This window comes from Saccopteryx bilineata, chromosome 3 (genome assembly GCF_036850765.1).
Source record: "Saccopteryx bilineata isolate mSacBil1 chromosome 3, mSacBil1_pri_phased_curated, whole genome shotgun sequence".
NCBI classification, from domain to species: Eukaryota; Metazoa; Chordata; class Mammalia; order Chiroptera; family Emballonuridae; genus Saccopteryx; species Saccopteryx bilineata.
In genome coordinates this window covers 112,781,627-112,803,567 of record NC_089492.1, presented here as the reverse complement: position 1 = coordinate 112,803,567, position 21,941 = coordinate 112,781,627, and the positions used below count along the sequence as shown (strand labels likewise).

The 21,941-nt window shown below is 39.3% G+C and overlaps 1 protein-coding gene across 3 annotated transcripts in view; it reads right to left on the bottom strand.

Moving 5' to 3' along the window:
• Positions 1-21,941, bottom strand: part of CCDC85A (coiled-coil domain containing 85A) — a 194,767-nt gene that overhangs the window by 6,571 nt on the left and 166,255 nt on the right. The window contains exon 4 of one of the 3 annotated variants that reach the window (XM_066267169.1): positions 1,723-1,842. The exons of the other annotated variants lie outside the window; for them this stretch is intronic. Within the exon in view, the coding sequence (XP_066123266.1) occupies positions 1,723-1,842 (120 nt within the window). The remainder of the gene's footprint in view (positions 1-1,722; positions 1,843-21,941) is intronic. 3 annotated transcript variants of the gene reach the window in all.

Below are 21,941 nucleotides of genomic sequence, written 5' to 3'. Positions count from 1 at the left end.
TGTTCTGATTATAACATATCTTCCTCTCTAGAGATAAAATTATATATGAAAATTAGGGAATGAATTCAGAAAAAGTGGAAGAGCTCTTCCTTGCCTGCCTCTTCCTTTCAGGCCAGACTGACAGTTGCACTCAGAAATTTGGGAAAGACAGCAATGCGACCCACTGTGCTGATCTGACTCAAACTGCACTTGTCATTTAATAAGGCAATAGGCTGAATCAGCTTTCAATTTGAAAAGTAGGACAATGCATTGTTTTGAGAGCATGTGCAGACACTAATACTACAGGACTGAAGCCACACTCTTATTTTCTAAAATGCTTTCCAGAAAGGGAGGGCCTGCTCTATGCTAACATAACAGCACTTTTAACATGCTGTTCACGTCAAGCACCATTCAAATGCTATTGCTGAGAGCAAGTGTTCCTCAGTTGATAAACCAGCCCCCACCAGGGGGAGGCAGCACCCCTCATTCTGCTGTGCCTTCCCATGAATTCCTCTCAGCTACTCTCTTTGTGAGTTATCTCTACCAAGACAGGAGAGGCCAAGTGCATTGCCACTGGTCACCAGCATGGTTCTGCTACCTTCTCTCATCAGCAATCAGTTTATGCTTGGGAGAAGCAAATGCATTTCATCTGAGCAAAATATAATGAGGGAGCTAAATCTTCTGCTAAAACTAAATCATCCCCAAATCAAATAAGTATTTTGAATTTCTCATTTACTTATTTGCTTTATGCATGCCATGGAAAGTGTGGCCCACTCCAAAAGAATGCATCTTCATGCTGTAAATAAAACATTCCGAATCCAAATCAGTTTTAGAAACATTGTGAAATTCATGTGTCAGGTGCAGAACTGGAACACTCGACCTAATTTATGGCTCAGAAGGTTTCATCAAGGCTACATGTTAGGGATTATAGATAATTTGAAGACAGCATTTCATACTTGGAAACTAATAAAACTTCAAGAAACTGTCTTAATTTTAAGATGATTTTTTATTGCCTGCATTTGTTTCTATTCTTAACTATTTATATTGAATATTTATTACCTTTACTTATGGTTCTTAATAATTCTTATCAGAAAGCTCATTATTGGCAAAGAAAATTAAATGATATATTTTAGCCACATCTCTTTTGAAGTCATTGCAGAATTTGAAGTAAAAGCCAAGAATAAAATAGCTTTATGAGCAAGACCGTATCTATTGTCTAATATTCTATAAAGGAACATTAACTAGAGTTTAAAGACCTAATTCTATTTAGTAGAAGATAGAGTAGATTTTTGTTTCTATATTTTAGTAAGTAGCGCGATGTACTTCAATTGCATCAAAAAATAGATATATGGCATCCTTCCTTATTTTGGCCAACTATTAACCCCCTGTATTTGAAGACATCCATGCTACAAACATTGCACATAAAATACCCATAACAATATTTTACACATATGAATATACATGCACATCAGACTTCAACTTAATGCAGATAATGAATCACATTACTCAAAATAAAATGATAACACTAGAGATTCAACCATAAGTACTCAAACCCATTGTTAGTTGAAAAATATTAAAATCATATTTCAAAAATTAAGATAAAGTTACACCATTAGGGGTCAAAAAGAAAACCAAACCCAAAGTATATATGGTTAAAACAAGACTATGAGGACTATTAGACTACAGCAAACAAACTATAACACAACTGAATTTCTTGATAAATGGTTGTACACAGTTGGTTACCTTAAGAGAATGTACCACGGGTTCAGGCTGCTGAGAAGGTGTGGTATGTCCACTGAAGCTAGCTGGAGAGTTGGGTGAACTGTTATTCCCATCAGCCCCTGATGACAACCTAAAAGAACCCTTAGTAGAAAATCAACAACTTTGTTATTAAAACAAAAGTCGTTTATAACTGCATCGAAGTCATTCAATTTCACTGCCCAATGAGAATTAGCCATTTAGTTAAGTTTTTTTCCAAGTCTGTCCTACCACACTATCAACCTGTTAATTGGAATGCATTTGCTGCTTGACCAGTAAGAAAAGTTAACCAAGAACCATCTCTATCTATGTATGTCCAGATGTCATTTCTGATTTACTAGAGAAAGCAATGTCCCCTAAGGAATGGCCATTAAAAATTTCAAGAATGATTTTTGAAACTTAAAGATACTCATGGGTAGGGAATTTGCGAGTCACTCCACAGGTGAGTTACACATGCTCATTCAGCAGGACAAATGCCATCTTCCATATGTCTCAGAAAATGCAGGCACATAACATTCTGGCACTTGAGAAAGTCTCTCTCTTACAAAACACTTCTATGAGGGGAGACCTATCATGGAATATATTCCAAAGAGATTTAACCAAATTCAGCATTTTCTTTAAGAAAATAAATTGTCTTATTTTCTGGTCTTTTTAAAAATGAAAACAGATTAGAAATGACATATTTGTAGTTTAGTGACTGCAACTTGGTTGCCAAGGAAATTTGATGGGACAGTCACAGTCACCAGTATAGGAACTGGGAAAAAATGACGTCTTCTTTTTAGGGACTGCTTGGAGAAAGACTAAGGGATCAGGAAGGAAGAAAAGAGCAGCAGTTATCTACCCTCTCACAAAAAGCAGTCTAATAGGAATTTCCAAACCTTTTTTTTATGGTAATCATTACACTCAGAGGGCCTGAGAGATTTTAATTTCTGTCCATCAACAAACCTATAGTTGTTTTGCTTTGTTTTCATGCTTAATAGACCAAGAACTGCTCCATTTATCTTGATCCTGTGAACCTAACCCCCTGAGAAGGAGCATCATGTGTGGATTCGGGAAGGGAAGAAATAACTGGTTTGTACATTTATTCTCCTGCTTTTGTAGGAGAGCTGAGTGCAGCAACAGTTTTAGGTATGGGTTTTCTGCAGACCATGCTAGTTTTTAAAGGAACTGTATTGGTTTAAAGAAATCAATTTGTACAGAAATTACTATACATGCGATTCGAAATATCTTTTCTCCTCTTCTTGCTGTCACTTCTTACGTCCTTGAAGGCTATCCTGGCCCCCTCACAAGCCAGCAGAGGCATATGCCTTCCGTTGCTCAGAGTTATGGAAACAAATCAGGTCCTACTCTGACACACACTAGATAACAGGGAGAAGCAACCATAGGAGATGACATTCAGGTGACCTTTCCAGCTTCTGTCTTTCATTGTTACTAATGATTAACTTAATAGCAGATGATAACACAGGACAACCAATTACAATAGCCCCAACCCCCTCTGGAAAAAAAAAATAAGATTTGTTTCCCTGTATTTGTAAGCCAGAGCAAATCAGATATAATAGTACCTGATGCAAATAATAAAAGAGAAACTACTTGAAGTTGGAAAAATACCTACTCCCTTCCTTCAACCCAACACCAAATTTTGAACATTCTCTATCTCTGTAGAGATCAAATGTTTTCAAACAAAGGAATTATAAAGGAAGCTCTTCTTCCATGCATAGCTCTAGTCCTCTACTACAGTGGTCCCCAACCCCCCGGGGCCGTGGACCGGTACCGGTCCGTGGGCCATTTGGTACCAGTCTGCAGAGAAAGAATAAATAACTTACATTATTTCCATTTTATTTATATTTAAGTCTGAACGATGTTTTATTTTTTAAAAATGACCAGATTCCCTCTGTTACATCCGTCTAAGCCTCACTCTTGACGCTTGTCTCGGTCACGTGATACATTTATCCGTCCCACCCTAAAGGCCGGTCCGTGAAAATATTTTCTGACATTAAACCGGTCCGTGGCCCAAAAAGGGTTGGGGACCACTGCCCTACTATTCTCTTTCCCTGCTACGTCTACCTCTGTGAAATCTTGTGGAAAGGCTTCTCAGGTGACTCAGAGTCCATCTCAGCCTCTCATTTAGGACCCAGTACTGCCGTTGTGTCTTGCTGCCAACTGACGAGCTGACATGGCAGGCAACAGTCCTTCCCCCCTGAGCTATCCTCCTTCCAGTCCTTCTTTTCAACCCCTTTTTTGCCATCCCTTCTGTTTCAAAGGTTCCCTTCCCAGACCTAGCAAAATGGGAATGGGACCTCTATGTTTCAGGGCATTTCTAAAATCAATGATTAGTAGTTTTTTTAAACCAAATCCTTTGGACAATTCAGTATTGTTTAAAGTTAAGGGGAATTCTGTTCTACCCTTATCTATTTAGGAAATATTCATTTATTAAAGAAGTTTCCTTAAAAAATAATAATTATAGAATAATAATAATAAAGGCTACACTAGGAACTACATAGTACGGGAAAACTTATCATTTAAGGATTAAAGTTCTATTCAAGTTTACTTTGTGAATGGTAGACTAATAATCACCAGAAAGATTTAGATACATGGTTTATGTGGTTTCTGTGATGTTTAAAAGTATGGTAACCTAATACCTGGTTAGGTTGTCTGATAACAGGTGCTAATAGTTTTCTAGACTGTAATAGGATCAGGCACCTCATGTTATTACATCACATTTATGTTATAAGATAAAAGGTTAGTTTCTATGTGCTTAGTAGAGTCAGACCAATGCTTTGAAAACTTTCTAGGTTCGACTTGACCGAGGTATGTTTTACATACTCTCACTTGATTGAGGTATGTTTTAAAATGTGCTACCCTGACCAGGCGGTGGCACAGTGGATAGAGCGTTGAACTGGGATGCAGACGACTCAGGTTCGAGACCCCGAGGTTGCTAGCTTGAGTGCGGGCTCATCTGGTTTCAGCAAAAGCTCACCAGCTTGGACCCAAGGTCACTGTATTGAGCAAGGGGCTACTCAGTCTGTTGAAGGCCCGCGGTCAAGGCATATATGAAAAAGCAATCAATGAACAACTAAGGTGTCACAATGCGCAACAAAAAACTAATGATTGATGTGTCTCATCTCTCCATTCCTGTCTGTCTGTCCCTATCTATCCCTCTCTCTGACTCTGTCTCTGTAAAAAATAAATAAATAAATAAATAAATAAATAAAATGTGCTAGTGAGTGAATCAAATGATTTTAAACACTCTTAAAATTTATTGCAATAAGGTTAAGCCCATTTATTTAAATTGTAACTTGGCTTACTCAGAGACAAGAAATTTAAAAAGGGGACACTCGGAATGAAATAGGAAATATGACTTCCCACTTCAGGGTGGCTTGTTTTCAAGTAGAGTGTGATCTCTAGCATATCACCATCTCTTGGGTCAGCAGTCCATTTGAGAGGGCAAGGAATAATTTTCTGGGCTGGTTAAGAGACATTTGATGGCACCCAACAATTCATGTTCATAGCCACTGACCTTTGACACTACTCTTCATGAAAGGTGCAGGCTACCTTTGTTGTTCAGTGTTTGGGGTTACTCAACTTCCACCCGCAGTTTCAGGGGGGAAAAACAACCCTAGAGATGACTGTTTAGGAACTGAAAGGCTCTACTCCCAACTTCTCTCCCCAGATTTAAACACACAGCAACTCTCTTTCATGTACACAGACTTATTCTCTACCCCCCCAGACTACCTTTTCCTCCAGCATCAGAAGCCCTCTGGTTACGCACAAGCAAATGCAGCAGCTGACTGGTCTTCACTCACCGGGAAAGTGGGCAGGCATCGTCCTATTCCTCGGCACCCTTGCCACCACTGCAAGACCCGCCGGGCTCGGGGCCCCCAGCCTTTCTCCATATTTGAGCTGTTTCTAGTTGGAGGTTGCCTTCTATTCTGGGTGGCCTTATATTTGGAACAATATAGTACAATCACTCAGAAAAATGCTGTTTCCCAAGTCTCAAGAAAGCAGATAGAACAAGAAGCTTAATGAAATGAACCACAATGACCACAATGGCAAGCTGTCACATGCACCTGTAACTTGGGAAAAATTAAAAATAAACTGAAGTCTGTGTATTAGGACTCATACTATTTTTTGACAGTTTTTGGCAAAGTTGTAACTAATCCTCAAATTATCAAGAAGTGGTAGTAGATGATAATTCTAAAATTAAAAAATTAAGCTACTTAGACAACTTTATTTTGTGGGTTTTACTTGTGAGAAATAGAAAAGTGCTATAAACATTTAAAGCAAAATAACTTCAGAATTTAACAGAAATTATTCAAGATGCACTTAGGAGCACGATGCCCTTTTGTTAAGGACCAAGTTGGGTGGATATATTCAACAACACAAAAACTGACACTTCATCAAATTCTCAACAAAGTTTCTGCACATTTAAAACTCTACAGGGTGGGGCAAAAGTAGGTTTGCAGTTGTTCATATGAAAAACACAGTAATTAATAAATACTCCAAGAATAAACTATATCATGTATTCACAACTGTGAACCTACTTTTGCCCTGCCCTGTGTGCATGAGTTAAGAGATCTATATTGCATCACAGTAACTGTTTTACATGGGACATATACATCGTTACCAAAATGTCTATTAATCAAGTTAATCCCCAAATTTCTGTACTAGTTGCAACTTGAGATATCACATAACTAAAATAAAAAAAATTTATTTCCACTATCAAAAGAATTATATACAGTAATTTATGATTGATGGCTTAAAATTCACCTCCTTCCCAATCAGCATTGTTTGATTTCTGAGATGATCCTTAGGAGTAATGAAATATTTTTTATAAACGAGTTCTATCTTCAGGATTTGGTGCTCTCCACGACTTCCACATCTTTCAGATCTTATGTTTTCCGGATTCAACACTGGGTAAAGCATATAAGAATCCCTGTTGTCATTCTTCCTTAACGTGTATTGAGATTAAATCCCAGGGCCTCTCCACTGTATCAAAATGTATCATAACCATGAGATCCAAAGTAACATCTATCACCATTTGGAAGCAGCTGGAAAGAGCAGCCATTTTGTTACTATGTAGACAATGTAGACTTTTCAGAAAGTATTATCCTACTTTCCGAAAAGAGGTAAAATATGAAATAACAGAGATGCTTTCTCAGGATCTTTTAAAAGGTTCTTTTTAAACATTATAGATAAATTGTATATAGTATATCAATGTCATCAGAGGGGTCAGTATACATAGGCCAGTTTTTTGTGAAAGAATAAACTACTTCATGATATAACCGCTTTAAAGGAAGGGGTATTTTTTCAGATTCAGGATTATTGACTTTCTTCTTATGTTGGTAATGTGGGTTTTTGTTTTTTAATCTTGTTCTTGGAAAAATGTGTTCTGGACTGGCCATAATTTTTGACCTTCAAGTAAACTGTATCTGAATGTATTTATATACTAATAAATGCTTAGCTCTTTGCTGGCTTGGTGCTTGGAATTATGGCTGACAACTTTGGAGCTTAAAATGGCTGATACCAAGAGTCTCGCCATCAATTGAGAGAAAAATTCCAGACAACCTTAAGAATGTTACTTTCTTTTTTCTGAGTAATTCCATTTTACTTAGCTCTGTATTCTGAAACTTTTCAAAATTCTACATTTATGAAAAAGGATACCTAAATAACCCTCCCATTTCAATAGAAATCTGAGTACTAGCCACTTTATATACAGGTATGTCAAGTAATCCACAAAGTATTGTAGATACCCTGATAGTCCGTCCTAAATGCCAATAGCAAAGTAACGCTCCTGGGCATCAAGATTGTGTGGGAGGTAAGTTACAGGTTACTCACCACCAGGTAAATACTCCTTATAGAACTCCTGCATTCTACTGCTGTAAGCAAACAGCCTGGAGCAGGAAACAAAAATATCCCTTCATACCACTGAAGAAAATAAGTATGTTGTTGCTGCCTTCCCTCTTATCACATTGTATTTAAAAATCTTCCATGAAAAGTGAGGTTTAGAACATTATCTAGCATTGTCTTGAAAATAACTGACTTAAGAATTAAGAAAAAAATGAAGCCATTCATTTTTTTTAAAAGATTATCTAAACAAAAAGAAAGTATATCACTTATAGCCTCACAGAGTAAAACAATTACAATTCACAATAGGAGTTTTAAGGGAACTGGCAAGATGAAGCTATTGTAAATAAGTTGTCTTCTTGCTCTTTTATGTATATATTGCTATTTTAGTAACATTATTTTAATTAACGTTTTGAAAGTGTCCATTCTTTTGCCTTATAGCAGTACACATTAAAAAATCTTTAACAAGAATAACAATACTGTGTTATATTTTATTATATAAAATAGAGGCTTCCTGTTTAGATATAGATCAGCCATAGTGCACTTGTAAGAAACTTTAGAGCTCAGCCATCTTATCTATTATAGGAAGCCAGCTATGGAAGTCTGAAAATTGATCAGCTAAAGTGGTTTCCTGTTAGTTAAAGATGTTTAATTTTTTATGAGTCCTGAAGGAGGTCAAACTATCCTACCTCATCAGAACTCATACCTACTTTAAGGGAGGACGAATTCAGTCTTTTCTTATTATAGGGCAAGAGCAGATGGTTTGCTTAATCTCATCAGGAAAATAATATTTTTGTTCAATTTTAGTCTTCATTCTGACATTTTGCAGAATTGCAATACCACACAAATCAAAGCTCAAGGAAGAAAAGACTTTAAAGGTCAGCTTGACAAACTTCTTCCAAAAGATTCCTGTGAATGGGCTGAGAAATACTAAGAGACTCTGCTTTGCTCAAATAGAGATTATTAGTTGATTGTATTGAAAGAAAATTTTTTTATTTAACTAAAGAATATATTCAATACTGACTTAAACATTAATTTCCTGGATTTATAGATATTCATTCATTATTCACTTAATAAATATTTGCTAAGCACCTACCAGAAGTTATACCTCACGCCGTGAGAGGTACATATTCATTCCAATGTTTGTTGAGAGAAAAGCACAGTAAGTTCAGCTCATTGACTCTAGGATCACAAGGCCTGTGTTTGGATTCTTGATATAAGGCTAAGAAACTGCATGACTTCTCTGTGCCTCAGTTTCCTCATATATAAAATATGAGTAATAATGGTACAATCATACCTCACTCTATGAGCTTGGTTACTTATGAAAGAGATCTTAAAACAGTGTCCGGCCCACATTCAGCACCCATAACAGCCGGTTTCTGCCTTTTTCATATCATGGCATATATCAGCTCATTGCTAAAATACTGTAGCATGCCAAAAAATACTGCTTTTTGTCAATCTGACAAAAAATGGGTATAATTTTGATTTATTTGAAATGTATTGTTGTGTTGGCTGTTGTCACTTTTTATTTGACCATCTAAGGGGAAAGAGATCAGTGTCCCTGACTAAACAGTCAAGTATGGCGTGTCTGAAAAATTCTTGTGGCACACCGGTTGAAAATCGCTGCTCTGTATTTGCTGTCATCATGAATGTTTTGCTTTGCTTGTCAACACATTTTACAACTTGTTTGTCAACTTATTTTCAGAATTTAGTATTTAGAGCAGTTCTCAACACAGGGTGATTTGGCCCTCCACGGGGGACATTTGGTAGCTGTCAACACTGGGCAGTTTCTACAGACTTCTAGTGGGTAGACAGGCCACGGTCCTGCCACACGTCTGACCATGTGCAGGATAGTCCACACAGCGAAGAATTAACCAGTCCCAAATGTCAACAGTGCTCAAGCTGAGAAAGCCTGATTTAAAGAAAAAACTATTTTGGAAAACTGCAAAGCCAAATTTCTGTTGACAGCTCCATAGCAGATTTTGCATACGAGGACAAATTGCCCGCATGATTGAGTTCGTAATGGTTTTAAAGAAAACTAAGCTTCAGCCCTCCAGTGGTCTAGTATAAAGACATTCTAATTCTACCCCTGAAAAGGAAATTACTCTTTCTAACAAAAGGAATAGAATTAAAACTACCCAAAACATCCTACCACAACAACGCTAGCAGAATCAGAATGCAGAATGGCCAGGTCCAGGGCAGTGGTCCAAAGAACAGACTGTTCGCAGAGCAGAGAGAATCAGCACGTTGCAGCATCTTGAAAACCAACCCAACAATCCCACTGAGTATAAAATTGGCCGAAGGTGGTTTGTGGAAATTATAAAAGAAAATAAAGCATTCTTTGCAACACAACAGGTAAAGATTCTGCTCTTACCTTCGAGCAGAAACACTAGGGAAGAATAAAATTGCCAGGATATAGAAATGAGGGCCCTGGTGCATGAAACAACACCCCAGTGTAGGTGAGAACATGGTGTGGTGTGCAGGGGCAAACCAGAAAGACAAGAAATCTGGATCAGAGCAAGGACCATTCTTCCTTCATACATGGCTCAGGACAGTAGTCTGTTTACATGTTTGCCTCCTCAGCAGGGGTAAGACTCTGGATGGCATGTCTTAGTCATAATATCACTCACTTATTAAGCTCCTGTTGCATGTTAGGACTCTTAAGTGCTGTCAAGTAAAAGATTATGAAGCCTAGCTAATACGAGCTCCCACTAGGTGTTAATGCCCACCAAGACGCTAACTGTTGGCCTGGTGCTATTCTCAGTAATTCACACTACATAATGTTTTTTTCTTCTTTTTGTTTGGGTACTAGAGGTCTCTTCCTGTTCCTTCATCCTGCACCTTCTGGAACTTCAAAAAGATCCAGGGGGTCCTGGGGGAAAGGAGGATGGTTGGAATGACCCAGAGACCTGGGAGGATCTGAAGAGAAGTGTATTAATATCAGTATATTAATGGCTGACCCAGAAGGACTGGTGCACACCAGCTGACCCCCAGCGCCATGTGGAATGGATTTTCTCCATTCCCGGCACAGCACTGTGGGTGACAGTCTGTGCCTGTAATAATATCCCAAGGGTTCTGAAACTTGGGATTTTACAAAGTAGCCTAAGGAATATGTTTAAAATTATGGACAGCTCAATTTGAAATACTAGATGAGTCATGCTATAAATGAAATACAATCGGGCTCCAGCTAAATACAGTAATTTTATCAAGAGACTAGTCTATTTCCTATTCTTTCTTCTCTTTTGGTTTGGGTTCAGTGAGACTTGTCTGGATCTAATTCTTTTCTTGTCCCATACCAGTGTGATCCAAGATGTCACACTCTTAATTCTGGTTCCTTATTCATTCATACTCATATTCTTTTTCTCATCCTGGAATAGGTATCTAAAAAATTTGCTTTGCTCATGGCTCTGCTGGTGAATAACTCATAAACATGCGAAGTTCTCATTTTTTAACAGATTAGTGTAATTATGTTGACCACTCACCTTACGTGAGCTGACGAGACTCTTATTCATAGCTCAGTTTTAAGCCCTAGCACATTCTGCAGTAGTATTACATTAATATATCGTGGAGCTCCTCAGGGTCATTGCACTTTTATTATCTCTGTAACCCCAATCCTGGCACCCTATCTGCACATAGCAACACAGCACTTGCTCAATAAACTTAATATATTAATGGATTCTCAAAATCAATGAGTGACACTGGTACTTTTCCTCTGTCATCTCAAACACAGCTGTGTCAATGCTTTACTTGGGTGCCGTGCATGTGGTAATTAGTAGGTCCTCCCCTATTTGTCAAGTAACTTGAGCAGACATCTAGAGCGCTAAACGGCCTAGCATAAGTGAAACTCATGTTCTTGTGATGATCCATATTTAGCAAGCCTACCAAATTTAAACACACACTAAATTCCCACCATATTTCTTCTCTCAGTAGTCAGTTACTATTACTCTAGCAAAATAAATCTATCCTGAAAATCTTGAGTCACTTCATTCGATTTCTAAAGCTACAGTAAAGCTCAGATATGTTAAAACAAGGACTGAACCAAACACTAGGGATGGTAGCCGACCAAAAGTAGAAGAGACTTTATCTTTGGGACATCCAAAGTATAGGCAGATTCCCATCAAAATCATTACATAATGGCAAACAAGTTGTGAAAATGTTATAGTAAACAAAATCAAATTAATATAAAATATAAAAAGGAACCTAAGAGTGATTTAGGTGTAACCACTTTATGCCCTTTTGAGATAACTCCCTATGTTTTAACTGCATGCCAATACATGTGTGAATTAATGTGATTAACAAACTATATCTTACGTAAAAGCTCACTATGTAAGGCTCAATTACTAAGGTGTAATGGGTTTACGCCCTTTTCTGATAACTCCATCTGTCAACCTTATCAAGCCCACGTGTGACTTATGTTAGAAGTGTGATAGTGTAACTCTATTACGTGACAAGTGGCCAAACCAGCTATAAGAAGCTGGGGTGAAGGTCAAGTCAGTCTCCTGAGAATCCAACACAGACTCCACGTCGCCCAGCATGACCATCTGACAACTGCTGCAAAGCACTCTGCCCCTCCGAGCAAGTTCATTCGGGGCCCCACTGAAGTGAAGACTTAGACTTAGCCTGCCACTCATCTTAACTGTGAGTGAATTAAAGTCTATGGTACTGAGTTTGCTATGAGTGTCTCTGCCTATTTAACTGACTCCTAATTACTTTCATTTTACATTGTGAACTACCTAACAAACCCAGCTATAACTGAATTATAACTGATTAGTTTACCAAGACAGAAAATAAAAATTATCAAAAGGGGTATTATCTTCAACTTCATTAAGTGTAGGCCAAGCTATAAGAATCTAGGTGTCCCCACTCACTCATTTATTATATTGAATGATGCCTAAGATAGAAGTCTGTGGAGCCATAGTAGAGGTGGTAAGAAACTTAAATCCAGGAAACCTGGATATTAGACACTTGTCTTGTTCAGGGAAACAAAAGTTCAGAGGGACATAAGCCTAGAACGTGAGGGACAAGAATAGCAGAACTGAGGCTGATGGGAAAGGCAGGAGGCAGATCACAGAGACTCTGCTACAGCACATCAAGGCGTGCATACTGGGGCATGAGCTGTGACAACAGCTGGTTTATGTTTGATAGATTATTCTAGTAATGTGGAGAATGATCTGGCTGGGACAAGACTAGCTGGGATGAAGTACAATTAAAATATTGATATTAACAGAGAAGTTCAAGAGAAAAACGATTATTTGTTGCCTACCCTGGACAATACCAGAAGGAATAAAAAGAATATTGATAGATTAAAAGACAGGACCCTATGAGCCCTAATGTTTATTTGAATGTAGGCAATGAGGTTGCACAAGGAATCCAGCATGCTCCAAGCTTCCTGGCTGGCTACCAGCTAAATGGTCCTGCCATTAGCCAGGACAGGAAGTGCCAGGGAAAGAAATACATCTCACTCAGATTTTAAAATCAAGATCAAAGAGGAAATTAACAATTCATAAAGCCCCAAACCATCTTTCTCACAGTTACCCATACAAATGGGTTTCTTTTAACATGTAAAATAAAAGAGTTTGCAAAATATTTAAACTGGAACGATTTTAAATTCATCCCACAATGAAAATATCTGATTGAACAATATAATATTCTTGGAAGGAAAGTAATTTTGAAATATCTGTGACTGCAGGTGAAACTTGAAGATATATATAGTTCCCAGAAAAAAAAATAATAAATGAAAGTAATTACAGAGATTAGCCTTTTTATAAGAATTAGAGAGGGCAAACTCCAGGAGGAAAAGAGTATCTTGAAAAGGTTAAGACAGCAATCACCCTGAATCTCTGTAGCCACAGTGACAGCAGACAGAATAACAATGAAGGCCTGGTCATCAAAAGCTGTTACCAATAGGTAGGAAATGTGGACAATTAGAGTTACGCACATTCTATTTCTAGGTAATGAGTTTCTGTGCTTAATTCTTGTCTTTTATTAACCATACAACTCCCAGTGAAGAACACTGAAATTTGTAGGGGGAAAAAAAAAGAGAATGGTGTATTTAAGTGGTTTAACAATCAGGTTGACATTCAGTAGTGAAAGTATACCACATACCTGAATACTTTTAGGTCTCGAGCTATAAAATGGGGGGGGGGGGTGAGGGGTACATAAGTAAAACTAAGAGGGCACAAAACGGAATTGCCCATGAAGAACTAACTGAATTGCCTGTGTAGACGGAAAAGCAAAAAAGTCACACTAATAAACATTGCACTCGGATTGCAGAGCAGAGCCAATTAATGCTTGTGTTAAATACCTCAGCACAGCCTCAGAGCCCAGGGGAAGACAGGCACAGAGTGACAGCCCTAGGGACAAGGCAGCCAGTTAAGATAAATACTTGTGGAATTGACTAAGAAATGCTATGCGGTGAAGCTGTGTTTGCTGCCCCGGCTTTAGCAAAAGCAGGGGTCTTAGATTTCATCAGGAGTCTGTCAGCACTAAAAGGAAGGTCAAGGTGAGAGAGAGGTGGACGGAGAGACAGGCAGCTCCCTCAGGGCAGCTGCCTTTCCAGCAGACAGTGAACAGTACACAGAAGTACAGCTGCTGGTGAGACTGCACTCCTCACCCAGCCGTTTGTAGGACACTCTGTCTTGGAGCACTCACAGTGATCCTACACTTCAGAGTTTACAAAAACACGAGTGGCCGACATGACCTGGGCAGTGCAGCCTCTGCATACGTGGTAGCAAGAAGATCACCCGTAGGAGGGCTGTGAACTCCCATTAGTGGGAACACTGTCAGAGCACACAAGGAGGCATCGTGAAAGCGTGCGCTCGAGGTCACAGCAGCTGTTACTAGAAGAAAGAAAATAAGTGATTTGAAAGTATGCTCACTTGTGCCCTATCTCCAAATAATTTATAGTGAGAAACAAGATTTTTGGATTTGAATTTATCTATGCTTATAATAGTACATAATGTTCAAAAAGGTAACCCGTCAGAGAGTTAAAAGAAAAGAAAGTGTAAAACAACTTTTAGTATAGAAAATAAGTTCAAAAATCATCCATAAAATCCAGGAGATTAAAAATGCTCTGTGGGCCTCCCTTTCCATCTGTACTGCACTCCTTCCCCTCTTCCCTGTCTTTAATCTCAGAATATCCCGGGACACAGCCCACAGGTGTCTTTTTCTCAACACTCTTACAGGAAGTCCTAATTCAGGCCCATAGCAATTTATTCTTCCAAATTTTTATGTCCAACCCTCCCCCCAAGTTCCAGATGTATATATCTAACTCTGTATGTGACCCCCAAACACAGCTGGATTGCTTGGAACCTCCAAACCTGTTCCTCCCAGTTTTCCTCATCTCCATAAATAGCACCACCAATCACACAGTTGCTTAGATCAAAACCAACTATTTCCAATAGGGAATCATTGTTGATTCTGTCCAGTGCTGCCACACAGAACCACCCCTCAGGCTCCTGTCCACTGCATGTCCATGGGGATGTTCCTCTAGTCTAGGGTTGTCAGTGCCCAGCCTGAGAAACCACTCAAGGTCTCTTTCCCTTCTATTCTACATCCTGTGTGTTGTAGAGCACTCTCTGCTCTGCTTCAGAATACACTGTGAATCCAACGCCGCTCCTCACCGTCTCCGCCCTACTGCTTAGTTCAAGCCACCATCAGCCCTCTTAGACTACCACACGGGCTCCCTGACAAGTGTCCCCATGCCACACTCTCTCCCTGCCTCTGTCTTCTCTGCCCAACACTGACAGTGACCTTCTGAAAATGTTAATAGATGATATCACAACCTTGCTCAATTCCTCCAATGGCTTTCCAGCTTTTCAGACCTAAATCCAAACACTTGATCTTGGTCAACAAAGCTGACAGGGTCTGTGTGCTGCCCATCTCTGACTTCATCTCCTGTTACTCTCCATCTCACTCCCAGTTCAGCCACACTAGCCTTCTTGCTCCTCTCTCCTCAGATGTGACTAGTCTCTTCCTACCTGCAGCTCTGTCCTTGCTGTCCTTGATTCCTGCAATACAGTCAGGTGCCTTCCTCCTTCAGGTTCCTTCCGATGTCCCTTCCTCAGAGGGACCTTTCTATCTCCATGGAAAATACCTGCCACCTCTGTCACTCTCCAATGCCATACACAGCTTTTGCTTTCTTCACAGGTATTATCACTCCCAGATATTATATATTTTTGTTTTTTAAAATAATGATACACCTACTAAAATGTAAGCTGCATAAATTTCTTATTCAAGGCTGTATACCTATTGTCCAAAGTTGCACCTGTACACACAGACACCAGAAAGTATTTGAGGACTAAAATATTGAATGAATGGCCAAGACATCTTCCTCCTGTGACCTGAGGAGATCTCATTCCATATCTGTTAAGGATTGTTCTGCTTCTACTAATCACTACACTAATAACTTCCCATTGAACTGATATCCCTGTACCACTCTGATGATAAATGTAAATCTTTTTCATTTCAAATACCAAGGTCACTTCTTTTGTCTAGCCTAGATTCTGGGGATAAAAGATAGAATAAATAACTGAAATTTAAAGTAGTTTTACTTAATCCCTCCACACACACTTTGACCACTGATGTCACAAGCCAAGTCTTCCTGGTTGAAAATCTTTATTTTTCTAAAGTTTCTGGGTGAAGGACTAAGAGTAATAAAAGGGCCAACATTCTGAGAGCATTACCCAAGTAAAGGATCTGGCTAAACTTTAAAATGTACAGCTAAACTTTTCTGAAAAGTTGACCAAGAAATTCTGAAAAGTGATACTGTAAAGCTTTAGGAAAGGTAAATTTTAAAAAAGAAATTTCTTAAGAATCAGAATTTTTGGCCCTGGCCAGTTGGCTCAGTGGTAAAGTATCAGCCAGGCATGTGGAAGTCCGGTTTGATTCCTGGTCACACAGGGAAAGTGACCACTGCTTCTCCAACCCCCCTTCCTCCCTCTTTATCTCTCTTGCTCTATCCCCCTCCTGCAGCCATGGCTCAAATGATTTGAGCAAAGTTGGCCCTGGTGCTGAAGATAGTTCCATGGCCTCATCTCTGATCCTAAAATAGCTCAGTTGCTGAGCAACAGAGCAGCAGCTGAGATGGGCAGAACATCGCCCTTAGGATAAGTGCCCATCTGCTTTTCCATCCTTTCCCCTCTCTTTTCTTTCTGTCTCTCTCTTCCTTTCCCACAGCCAAGTCTCCATTGCAGCAAAGTTGGCCCTGGCACTGAGGATGGCTCCATGGCCTCCACCTCAGGCACTAGAATGGCTCTGGTTGCAACGGAACAATGCCCCAGATGGGCAGAGCATCGCCCCTTGGTGGGCATGCCAAGTGGATCCCAGTCAGGCGCATGCAGGAGTCTGTCTCTCTGCTTCCCTGCTTCTCACTTCAGAAAAATTAAAAAAAAAGTAAAAAATGACCCAGACACTAATGAGCTCCATAAACTCCCCACTGCCTGACCCCTCAGCAAGTCAAATGTTCTCAGTGCTAAAATGGAGAGGCCTATCAATTAGCTTCATGTGGTGGCTGTGAAGGGTGACTAATCAGCCCGATCGCAAGGCACTCTGAACACTTTAATTGCTATAGAGAGGCTTGATAATTGCTAGTTTGCTACCAGTCACCATCTAAGCACTGTGAATATAGATATTTGGCTTTTTTAAAGCTCTCTTCCACCCCTGGACTCTTCTGATGTCAATCAGTTCTAGTGACAAAGACAAAAAGTCAAGTGAGGATCCTTCTCACTTTTCTATAGGTCTTATCCTGACCCACAGGAAACAGGCTGGACGCAGGAGCGAGCCTTTGTTCCCCTGTTCTTTCCAAACCAGCTGGCAGACCAGGCTTTTCCTTTCCCTTCCCCGTGCACATACATCATAATTAAAAACCACATATTTGACACATTTCATTGCAAGAAGAATATTACTATGAAGGATCTTAAAAACACAGACTTCACTTAACTCTTACCGGTCATTTCCCAATTTCTTATTCTTTCAAGAACTTCCCTCAATTTAAAGGAAAAGTGTGATTAACTGACTTCTGACCTCTTCCTAGCCAGAAATAGGTTTTCTCATTCATTGATAACGTGAATTTAGAATTTCACTTGTCTTTGAAGGACTGTAGAGAAATTCACTTTCTTTCCAAGCCATCAGCCTTGTGGTGTCTGTTTCAGAAACAAGCCCGCCCTGTGTTATCTTCCCTGGAATTTCTCTAAGACATGCAAGAATTCTCAGGACACAAACACAATATAATCAGTCACTCACTGAAGTACAGCTTAGTAACCATACGTATGTTTTTTCAGAAAAGCACAAATTTCCGAGCTGAGAGTACCACAACAATTGTCCTTCCTGCATAGGCGGACTTGCCTTTTCGAGACAAATACAGGCATCTTCCTCACCAGTGAGCTTTCATCCCAAAGCTAAGTGGTGTGTGAGGAAAGGACCCCTCTGCCCCTTGCGCAAGGACTCCCCTCGTTCCATCACAGCACATTTCAAAGCCCAGATACTGACAACTTAAGAGAGCTTTGGGATGATAGGACAAACGAGAAAAAGAAAAAAATACTTAATGAAAAAAAGTATTTGTGTATAATATATTTTTTATGTGCAAATGAAAAGTTATGTAACAGTATGAGAGACCCGCAATTAAAAAAAAAATCTACAACATTGAAAAATAACCCAAATGATTGGTAAATTATTTTAGTGTGGGGCACGGGTCAGCAAACTACTTGCACAGCCCCTTTTACCTGTAGTGTAAATAAAGTTTTATTAAAACACAGCCACACACATTCACATAGATCTCCTCTGTGGCTGTTCTCAAATGTTCTGGTGCTACAGTTGCTGGCATGAGTAGCTGCAACACATCATATGGTTCACAAGTTTGAAAATACTGTATTTATGCCCTGGCAGGATAGCTTGGTTGGTTAGAGCAACATTCTAAAGAGTAGAGGTTGCCAGTTCGAGCCCCGGTCAGGGCACATACAGGAACAGCTCGATGTTCCTGTCTCTCTCTCTCTCTTGCTCTCTCTCTAAAATCAATAAAATAAACACTAAAAAAAAAAAATTAAAGAAAATATTTACTATCTGGCCTTTTACTAAAATAGTCCCCGCCCCTGATAGAGAGAATGAGAAGGCCACTGCAAACTGCAACAGTCTGGGAAGATTCTGGAGAAGTAAGCAAGGGGTTTAAAGGTAAGCGCTAAGTAGACAAATATTCTCCATGCAATCATTTAACCAGGGGCTAGAAATGTCCTCAAGACTGATAAAAGATGAGATGTTCCCATGCTGCAAAAATCATTAGTGCAATGATATCTCGCAGTGAATAGCCATACAGATGGACTAGAAACTAAATTGAATCTCTTGGCTAATCCCAAGTTCAGATCCCAAAGATCCAACACCAGAGGCTTGTTTTGGATGGGGTGGTCTTTTCATAGCTACCTTGCTTCTACTAGAGAGAAAACACCTGCCACATGACAGATTTCAGCGCAAAAAAAACCCCCCCAAAACCCACAAAAAACTAGACCAGTTATAACAAAAGCTGTACCCAAACTTTGCCTCTGGCCACTAGGGGACATTCTCTCACCTACAAAACAGAGATAACCCAGGGGCCAGGCTCCCAACAGCCAGGACTTCAGCTCATACTCAGGTTGCAGTTAGTGTTTGTGACAAAAACAAATGTTCATCATTTAAAAGAAAAAAAAGCATATAAAAATAAAAGAATTGGACACTATCCTTTCCATGAGTGACAAAGTCTCTCCTTGCATCCTGAAGATTTAAGACTAGATTCCCGGCCAGGGCACACAGGAGAAGCGCCCATCTGCTTCTCCACCCTCCCCCTCTCCTTCCTCTCTGTCTCTCTCTTCCCCTCCCGCAGCCATTAGAGCAAAGTTTGCCCAGGCACTGAGGATGGCTCCATGGCCTCTGCCTCAGGTGTTAGAATGGCTCTGATTGCGGCAGAGCAACGCCCCAAGATGGGCAGAGCATCGCCCCCTGGTGGGCATGCCGGGTGGATCCCGGTCGGGCTCATGCGGGAGTCTGTCTGACTGCCTCCCCGTTTCTGGCTTCAGAAAAATACAAAAAAACAAAAACAAAAACAAAACAAAAAAACAAAAAAAAACAGATTTAAGACTAAACACTTAAAACAAGTAGGATTGATACCTTCAAACAAAATTTCCATAAATGATACATCTAAAATAAAAAGCATACCTTCATTAGGCAAAAAGTATTAAAAATCAATGTTGATACTATTCTCAACACTTTGTACTGGTTTAAAGACCAATTCATCTTATTTATTCCTAAAGTCCTACTTATGTCTTAGAATTACTATGACATCCATTTCTAGCACTGGGAAACCTCCCAGAACTGAAAGATGCCTTAACACATTTGCATGACTAATTTTGAAGAACTTTGTCAATATCACGATCCTGAGCAGGGTCCTTATTATAAGTGAAAAGCACTGGAGGGTCACTGCCCAAATAGTCACATGAGCCACCTTCTTCACAAGTGACCATTTAGAGTAGTGGTAGTCAACCTGGTCCCTACCGCCCACTAGTGGGAATTCCACCTTTCATGGTGGGTGGTAGCGGAGCAACCAAAGTATAAATAAAAAGATAGATTTAACTATAGTAAGTTGTTTTATAAAGATTTATTCTGCCAAACTGAGCGAAAATCCGACATAAAGTACTTGGTAAGTAATTATTGTTATATGCTTTAACTTGCTGTAACTCTGCTTTATAAATTTTATAAAGTAAAGTTACTTCCCTGCTTTATAAATCACCATTACTGTGGAACCTGTGGGCAGTTAGAAAATTTTACTACTAACAGAGATACAAAAGTGGGCAGTAGGTATAAAAAGGCTGACTACCCCTGATTTAGAGGACTCAGTCTCAAGTAGAAATCCAAAGTCCTTACAATGGCAAAGAACGTGAGCTGCCATCACCAACCATCTTACCATTTGTAGAACTTATTGACAAAGCAGGTCAGTTTTGCAGGGTAAGGAACCACATATTGAAATAGGAGTGGAGTGGGAACAGGAGATGAAAAGTGAACAAGGATGGTCTCAAAAGAAAATAACCAAATTCAAAATGCAACGTTGCTAAAGCCCCCTTTGTCTCAAAGTTGTTGTCAGAAAGATGTCACCCAAATTCTAAGTGTAGTTTCTGCTAACTTTCGGCACTCAATCGAAGCCTGGCACTCAAGCACATAAAGGCCCATCAGCATTTCCATACAATTATTTGTAATCAAATTTACTGGAATTGAGATTTGATTCTGGGTGTGTATTTTCCGCTTTTCTTTTATGAGATTTCTTTAGCTGAGGATATTAAATGTCCTAGCATATGAAAGCATTTAAGTTTAAAAATCCCTCGTTTTGGTGTTATCCTGCCTTGAGCGTCAAAACAGCTGATATATGTTGGCTATTAACAGCCTCCTTGTTAGAGCCAGCTTTCATATAAGTCCAGGGTGGCTCTCATCTGGTCCTGGGTTTATTATTTGTTTTCTGTCAAACATTAGAACTTCTGCTTTACATGTTGCTCTGTTGCAAGTGAGAGGCATTTTAGGTGAAGAAAAGACAGTACCAAGTCCCTCTATTTCCACAACTGCATTTGAGTCAGATTTACATTTCTTCTGTGAGACTTATATTTCTATGTTTAATCTTTTTTCTAATATAACTGCTAAAAACAATAGCTAGATCAGAGATTTTCAGCTTTTTATCTGATGGCACTTATAAACTAATTACTAAAATTCTGTGGCACACCCAAAAATAGATTCTTTGCTGATCTGACAAAAAGGTGTAATTTTGATTGGTTTAAAAAAATAAGGCCTGACCTGTGGTGGCGCAGTGGATGTAGCATCGACCTGGAACGCTGAGGTCGCCAGTTCAAAACCCTGGGCTTGCCTGGTCAAGGCACATTTGGGAGTTGATGCTTCCTGCTCCTCCCCCTGTTCTCTCTCTCTATCTCTCTTTCTCCCCTCTCTCTCTAATAAAAATAAATAAATTAAGAAAAAAACCAAAAAAAAAAACCAAAAAAATTAATAATAGCAGTAATTACTTAGCCTTTTTGCTCCAAAGTAACTTTTTTTAAAAAAATGAGGTGCCTGTACTTGTATATAAGGATTTCTGGTACCAAGTATTAACCAATGAGACACAACCTTATTATGTGATATGACCAATAAGATGCAACACTATTATATAACCTATATATTTTATGGTTCAACACAGGGCAGCCACACTGGTTGGCTATGGTTATGTTGGCTGTTGTCATTTTTTTATTTGACTATTTAAGAGAAAAGAGGTCAGTGCCCCTGACTCAATAGCCAGGTACTGCATGTTTTAAAAATTTGTGCAGCACACTGGTTGAAAATCGCTGAGCTAAATGAATAAAATG